The sequence below is a fragment of the Poecilia reticulata genome, linkage group LG6 (assembly GCF_000633615.1).
Source record: "Poecilia reticulata strain Guanapo linkage group LG6, Guppy_female_1.0+MT, whole genome shotgun sequence".
Classification (NCBI taxonomy): domain Eukaryota; kingdom Metazoa; phylum Chordata; class Actinopteri; order Cyprinodontiformes; family Poeciliidae; genus Poecilia; species Poecilia reticulata.
Window position 1 is genome coordinate 4,639,562 of NC_024336.1, and position 8,343 is coordinate 4,647,904.

The 8,343-nt window shown below is 41.6% G+C and overlaps 1 protein-coding gene across 3 annotated transcripts in view; it reads left to right on the forward strand.

Moving 5' to 3' along the window:
* The window catches only part of bcar1 (BCAR1 scaffold protein, Cas family member), a 98,644-nt gene that overhangs the window by 67,365 nt on the left and 22,936 nt on the right, over positions 1 to 8,343 (forward strand). For all 3 annotated transcript variants that reach the window (XM_008410909.2, XM_008410910.2, XM_008410911.1), the window contains one exon: positions 4,925 to 5,638. In XM_008410909.2, coding sequence (XP_008409131.1) covers positions 4,925 to 5,638 — 714 coding nt within the window. The remainder of the gene's footprint in view (positions 1 to 4,924; positions 5,639 to 8,343) is intronic.

Sequence of the window (8,343 nt, forward strand, 5' to 3'; positions counted from 1 at the left end):
TCGCATAGATCCAACCACCGGTCCAGCACAGCCACTCTCCCCATTATGCCATCTATAGCCGAAAACTTCAAGAAAACGACTCCGCAGCTAAATACCGTTAACTCAAACGGCCTTTCTGACAGTTGTAATGTTCGTTTAACCACCCGACACCCCGTGCTACACCTGCTTGGCTAGCTTTAGCTGCTAACAAAAATAATAAACCAAGGGTGCTCACGTCCAGTCCTCGAGAGCTACCGTCCTGCAACTTTTCGATGTATCTTTACTCCAACAGACCAGGATCAGCTCTGAACAGACCAGCTAACCAGCCTTTCATTTGATTCAGGTGTGCTAATTGGCGCAGGGAAGCATTTGAAAGTTGCAGGATAGCAGCTCTCAAGGACTGGACTTGAGCACCTCTGTACTGAACAGTCGTACCGCGAYATCCAAAAAAATAAACTTACGTTAAGCATAAGTTGATACTCTTGCGCAAACAGAAAGTTAATGCATTCATAAAAAATAATCAAAAACATGACGATCTTAACATGAAACTTACTTTTTTAAATAGATCTTTATTGAGATACAGAATACATAACAGTATGAACGCAGCATACATTGTGGTATAATTTTTTTTTACATGTAACTAAACACAAAGCTTTTGAAGGGACAATTTTAACTTAAAACTACTTATGTGAAAGGAAAATTCCTTCATTGAAACTGTTCCTGACACCTGTCTTTTGTTTCTCTACTCAAATTTTGATAGAAAATATAGAAAGAAAGCAGTGATATTTTGCTCACTATTTTCCAGTAAGGAAAACACAATCATATGCAGAAAACACAATCTGCAAGACCAGTTCCTCTGACAGAACACAGTAACTCACTCATGATGCAGTTTCATGTAGCTAAGAGATGTACTGCTCTGAAATGTAGGCTCCTTCCTGATGAACTGACTGCAGAGATGAAGGACTTTACTTTTTCACCTCAAACAACAATTTTTTGTGACAAATAAAAAAAGTAGTTTCTCACTGCTGCATTGTGGGATACCTTGCTGGCCAACCCCCACTGTCAAATACCCTTTCACCTTATTTCAAGTTCATTTTTAAAACATGTGTACCTCAATAAGTGATCAGCTTATTTAAATCAAGTGCTTATTGTAACTATGTAAGAAAAAAAAACGTTAAATCTGTTTAATTTATTTGATTAAAGTGAACTTTATATTTAATTGCACACTCAAAAATTCACTGGACTTTAGTGTTAGCAAAACCTTGGCCAAAGTCAAGTTAGATTCACACTTTTTTTTTCAATTAATTACAAAGTTGCTTTTTACAATGTAGACATGCTGTTGTCACCATGTCTTGCTACTAGAAAATAAACTCAACAGAATGAGATCTTTATCTGCCTTGTTTTTTGTGTTTTTCTTACATTACCTGAGCTAGGTTTCAGTTTCTGAGGTATTTCTAGACCAGGCTTATCCCCATTGTGTTGTAATTAGATTATCCTCCTGTGAATAAAAACATTGCTGTTTGACTGGATACTGACTTTAGAACAAGGAAATTCTGAAACGAAATTCTAAACTTGACTGGAATGTATGAGTCASTCATGCAAAACRAGTTCTAGTAAACCTGTCAGAGGAAGGGGCAGCAGAACACACTGAAGGCCTCAGAATAACATAACAAAGGTTGATATGTGATTCATTTCCATTGCACTTCCTCTTTCTTGATGAGACGACTTTGTGTTATTTCTTTGAACTGAACTGATTTGTTCCCTTAAATTGATTCTGCGCTGCTGTCTTCTTTGTAAAACTAGTTTATTTCTGTCGTCATTGTTTACATTTTGTTAGACAATTATATGATGATGTGAGTGATATTAAAATTATTCATAATTTCCCATTTATATTAAGCCCTGAACTGCCACAGACTGCTGGAAATGGTTCAGCTACGAAAGTAAAGGCAGTTACTTGGTTTTTCTCAGACAGGCAGGACTTTCTGCTCAGGAGTCTGTATGTGAGCGTCCCTTTTTCATAGAGCCAGTACAGCCTGTACCAGTCCGTGATAACTGGGGTGGGACTCTGACGCTCAGAAGGAGTGGACATGGCTGAGGTCTGACGTGAACAACTAATATTGATTTAGTTTCAAAGGTTTCCACAAAGACTGAAGGTGTTTCTGTTTGCGCTTCGGTTTTCACACCTGTGTGTTCTATCAGCTATTCAACCATTGTGCAGATAAAACCCTGGCATCTGCATTATCACTGTGACTGTGTTAGTACAGATGATTTGCCAATCTGACAAGATGTGATCTCTCTTCTGTAACCACTGATGTCTTCGGTCAAGTAGATTTTGTTAACATGTGAATAGTTCTTAAAAACAGTTTTTTGTTCCTGTGCTGTTCTATGTCCTCAACCTGTCTCCATGACACATCTTAAACCAGGACATCTTATTTATCTGTCAGGCGTTATTGATTTTTGATACACATATACTAAATTGCATTATGGAAACTTCTTCTTATTCATTAAACAAAATGTATCAACAAAACATGTTTTCTAGCTGAGGAAGAAGTTAGGATACCCTACCCATAAAGAGCTGGTGCCACGCCCTTTGGTTAAATGAACTAGTGAGAGGCGTCTTCTTTCCATCTGCCAGCCGCTAATATTGGTAGGAGTGGAACCACTGTTACACACTCCTCACTTTAAGCTTTGTGTGTGAGGGGTACAGCCTGTTTCAAGTCACCCTCAGCATCTCATTGAGTTGAGGATCTGGACTGAGTCAGCCCAGTTCTTCCAACTTCTTAATTCAGTTCCTGATGTGTCATTGTCATGTTGCATGGTCTATTCTTGCTTCTGTTTTAACTTGTTGACTTAGACTTTCAGGTCTGGACTTGTTAGCAGGTGTTTTGAGTGTCCTCAATTAAAGTCTATTTTCCATACAATTGAATGGCTATTTTCTACTCATTTCAAGGGTTCTTTAAATCCTTTACTTTCAGCAGTACCTGGAATATTTGTCTCCCTTTGTTGCTCCACCCTGCTGAGGAGACACACCAGAAAACATACATGCTCATTCAAACAGTTTTCAAACTCAAATTGAACCATAAGAAATCATAAGAAACAGATTAACATTTTTACCCACATTCTCATCTAAAGATGACTGTCATGATCCGTGTTTCTGTGTGTTTAATTTTGAGTTTTTCTGTGTGATTCTGTTCCCTGTGAGTCCTGTCTCTGCGTCTTCCCCATTGATTGTCTCMCAGGTGTGTCTTGTTCCCGTGATTACCCCGTGTGTATTTAGTCTCACCTGTTGTCTGTTCTTCGTCAGATCCTTGTCTAAGTTTGTATAACGTATGTCAGTCGTCATTTGTCTATTGCAGTTCTACGCTCCAGTAGAACTGCTAAGTCCTGGTTTGTGTTCGCTCTTATTTAGTCCTTCAAGTCAGTTGCTACCGGCATTTAGCTGTGTGCTTGTTTCCTGCCGTGCTGCCTGTCCTGGACTCCAAGCATTATATCATTAAATCATCATATTCATCATCTTACCTGGGTCTCAGCGTCATCTCCTCACCATCAACCACACCCCATTATGACAGAAAGATCCGACCACTAGCGGTGAGGAACGCGACTTTTCAGCATGGACCCAGTAACCACCCCAGCAGCTCCACCCATTTACCCAACATGAAACATGTTGAACCTGTTTGTTCAACATGTTTCAAGAAGACCCATTTATGTCAGAATTAGTTCAAGAGCTCCACGATGAATTCCGTCAGAAGAAAGGATTCACTTCACCTGCTCCCGTTCTGTCTCTCCGCTCCGTCACTCCGTTGCCTCCTCCGCCAGTTGCAGCTTCCGCCCCAGCCGCCACGGTCAGCCAGTCTCCTCCGATAGTTCCAGCTTCCGCTCCAGCCGCCACCCCCTGCCCGTCTCCAACCGCCTGGCCGCCCGAGCCCGCTCCAGAGTTTCCTGCGTCCGCTGCTGACGTGCAGCCCCCCGAGCCCGCTGCTGACGTGCAGCCCCCCCGAGCCCGCTGCTGACGTGCAGCTCCCCTGTGCTCCTCCCGAGACTCCTAGTGCTCCTCCCGAGACTCCTAGTGCTCCTCCCGAGACTCCTAGTGCTCCTCCCGAGACTCTAGCCGGCCGTCCTGCCGGCCCTCCAGAACCTGCTGGTGCAGCGTCTCCAGCGTCTGCTCCGTCCGAGCTCGGCGTCTGCTCGGCGTCTGCTCCGTCCGAGCTCCCGGCGTCTGCTCCGCCCGAGCTCCCGGCCCTCCAGTGCCTGCAGTAGCCGGTGCTCAGCCCGAGCAATGACTAGTCGCCTTGACCACAAGAATGTTCAACCAAATGTCAAAGTGCAGCTGAAATAAAGAACTTTAACAAACTTTGGGTCTGTAAATCAGTTAAACACAATATAATATCAATAATCCTTTATTATTGATGGAAGTCCGGTCTCCATCACATCCCTATAAATAGGTTTGATTTCCAACACAAATAGAAGTGCCTCCTACCTCTTCTCACCTGTCTGACAATTTATTGACAAACCTTGATTCTTTCATAGTTGAAACACTCCAACTTCAGTGGAGTCGGTCAAAGAAAACCCATGAAAATAGTTTTTCAGACTAGAGGTCCCCAGCCTGTTCCGATTTGTGATATGTACCTTCCTCCTCAGCATTCTTTGCACTTTGACATTTATGTAAATCAGATGTTTGGTCACAGGAAACCTGTAGCAACAAAATGACTCACCCAGAGTTCAAAGGTTAATGACCACTGTTATAACCTACATTTAGAAGCAGCTTCATGCTGATACTTGTGTAAAGAGTGTTTTTATCATTTTTGTAATGGGTTATTCAATGTGTAGTAGTGATGTCTGACTACAGATCCAATGTATGACTGATTGATTTGTGCAACTTTTAATGTTATTTAATATGTTATTGATTATTTTATAATCCCAGCTGTTTGTTTCTGATTTTTGGTAGAACGTCTTGGCCAAAGCATTGTATGACAATGTGGCTGAGTCTCCAGATGAGCTCTCCTTCCGGAAGGGTGACATCATGACGGTGTTGGAGCGGGACACGCAGGGGTTGGATGGATGGTGGCTCTGCTCTCTCCATGGCCGACAAGGCATCGTCCCAGGGAATCGCCTCAAGATTCTGGTCGGCATGTATGACAGTAAGCAGCAGCAGCAAGTCACCCCTAACACACCAGATCCTGCTGTTTCCTGTGCAACCCCTCAGGTGCCGAGACCCCTCCTCACTCAAAGTGCCTACGCCAAGCCGACACTTGCCATCTCTACATCAACTGTGCCAGTGTACACAAATAAGCCCCTTCCTTCAGTTCAGTACACATCCATGCACCCGGCGTACTCAGGCCCCAATCCTGTCCAACCAAACACAGACTCTGTTTACATGATGCCCCCTTCCCATGGCCCCAAGGTGAGCTCCCAAAGTCTATATCAGGTTCCATGTGGTCCAAATGGCTCCTCACCACAAGCCCAACCTGGACCGCCTAAGAAGACCTCAGCTGTAGGCCACAGACCGTTTGAGCTGCCTGCTCAAGATATCTACCAAGTCCCCCCCTCTGTAGGCCCTGTGCTCAGTCAGGCAGCCGCTTCAGCTGGGGTGACAGGAACTGGCCAGGATGTGTACCAGGTACCTCCATCCTGGGAGAACAGCACAAAGCCACATGGCAAGGTAAGAAAGAGAAAGCAAATGGATTAAGAATTTAAAATATTGTGCTTTGCCAAAAACATTATAATATGCTTTTTGCTTTTGAATTTGAAAAGAGGAATTAATACAATGTCAAACAATGAATCTGAATAAATATGAAAGGCTAAATATAAATTGTAACTGAATTATGAAAAGCAGCATAATAGAAGAAGACATTTCATGCACTGGCTCATTTGTTTTCTCTGACCTCTATGTTCTGGGTGTTGTCAAGTTTTGATTATTGTTTAAAGTTTGAAAGAATCTAGCTGACTGCATGACTCTTGCTGACAATCGCTATGGTTTTGTCTTTAACACATGAATGGAAACAGTTAAACATGTCTGTCATGAAGGCCTTGATAAAAATGTTGAGTTCGTTTGCAGTTAGTTTAAATTTGTTTGACTTTGACTGTAATTTTTAAAATGCAAATACAATGAACAAAATTAAGTTAATTTCTAAACTCTTATCCTATGAATATGACTGGAATTTTTCTGGAACCCCAGATAAAGTTCTATAGAACAAACCATTTAGATAAGTGCTGTAAAATGTGACATCCAATCACATGTAGAACTTAACACGTTGGTAGATTAAATTGCACCACAGTGTTTTAATATTGTGAGGTCAGTACTATATTGCCCATGCCCCTGCTGCTTCACTGTCATTTTTCGCAGGATGTATGTAGAGTTTATGTAGAACTGCATCATTCTCCCTCCTATCTGTGAGACATAGTTTGGGCCCTTCTCACACCTCACATGGGTAACCTCCACCTCCTCCTCCAATTTTGGAGGTGACGGTAAAAAAGAGAAAAGACCTAAGAGAAATAAGCTCATGTCAAAGACAGAGAAGTAGAAATAGAACAAACTCCTTTTGTCTGTCTGCCATCCAGGATTTTTTTTTTTTAGTTTTTGTTTTTCCAGTTAGAAGCTGGTTAAATGTTTATTGCAGCCTCATACTGAGACTTTCATGAAGTGACTTTCAAAAGTTTTCTTAAGGACTTTATGGAAAATAAGGATCCAACTACATTTTTAAAAACATTTCTTCCTCTTTGTGTAAGAATCTCCACCCAGTTTCAAACTGAGCCAACAGTTACCTGTCTCACAGTAGAACACCCTTTGAAATTTAAAGGGGGTGTACTTTCTTTTAGCCATACTCATTAAACATGCTAATCCACATTTGCTGTTTTTAATTTGGAAAGAGCCGCAGTTGTTTTTAAGTGAGTAATGCCAGCACCTACAGAAGCATCAACATGCCAACATGGTCGGCTGAATCTAAAGTTGGAAGCAACATGTTGACAGTCAAACCGAAGTGTTTAAAGTTTTGGAAATAGTACATATTGCTATTTCAGTTAACACTTGTGCGTGCGAGGACTGAGGCAAACGTAGAGGACTGTGGAAAATGATACAAGTTTTATGTGTGTGGGGTCAGTTGGACCCCATTTCTGGACACAAGGGTTAAGATTTTTAGACTAAATATGCCAAGACCTTGACTGTTGTTCGTGTCTTTGTAACTATCCAGCTCAAACATGTTTCTTTTCGCAACATGAGAGGATCAGATAATGTTAGATGTTGTACCATTGAAGTTTGATGGTGACAGATATAGAAAAACATCAGTAAACTTCATCCAATGTTGTGATTTATGGCAAAAACATCAGCAGTTGGTTTCTGAAAATCTGTTTGACAAATCCACAAGAAAATACAAGAATTTAGTTTGAAAATGTTCACTTTAAAAAGCAGAACAATTATTTTGCATGAGACCAAACTAAACAAATGCTTCAAAATGTGTTTGTTTTGCAAAAGATTGTCCCACTTGTTAAAAGACAAAACACGACATGTTATAGGTGGATGAGGTGAAACAAAAGGATTTGTTAATTATTCAGCCTGCGTGTTTTGGTTGGATGGCTGCGTTCTTCTGTGGCAGCAGGTGACAAGCAGATCATGTGTGTATTTTAGATGTACAGCTGAGTATGTGTTTAGTGGAGGTGCTGCTGCTGCCTTACTGCCTCTGAAAATGTGATCTCATCTGTGTTTCACTGTCTGCCTCAAAGTGCTTCATGATTAATTGATATTCAGAACCCCGAAGAACTTTTTTTTCCAGTCTCCGAAAAGGAACTTAAGGGCAGACTAAGGCCTACTATATACCCTATATACCCATATACCCTTACCCTAACCCTAAGGGTCAGGCTAAGAAGAAAAAGTAAATTACAAGAATAAATATTGCTCATGATATTGGTAGAAAAAGGTTGTCCGAGAATTAAGTCGAAATGATACCAGAATAAAACTACACGGAGTGAGTCGAGCTCAAATCTTGGCAGTGGCAGCTATAGCGGCACTTCTGGTGGTAGCTGCCGTGCATCAGTCACTAAARCCAAGGCAGATTTCACCAAAAGTTTTTATAGGTATATGTTGAGTAAAATTTTAAAATTCTTATGTTTGTTTTTAAATCACTGCATAATCTTGCCCCGGCTTACCTCTCTGAGCTTCTTCACCTCTACGTACGTTATCGGTCATTCAGGTCAGCAGATCAGCTGCTCTTGGAGGTACCAAGATCCAGGAGGAAGCTCAGAGGGGACAGAGCTTTCTCTGTCATTGGCCCAAAGTTATGGAACACCTTGCCTTTGCAGTTCAGAGAGGCCCCTTCACTGTCCACTTTTAAAGCTCGTCTTAAAACCCATTTATTTTACTTGGCTTTCAAC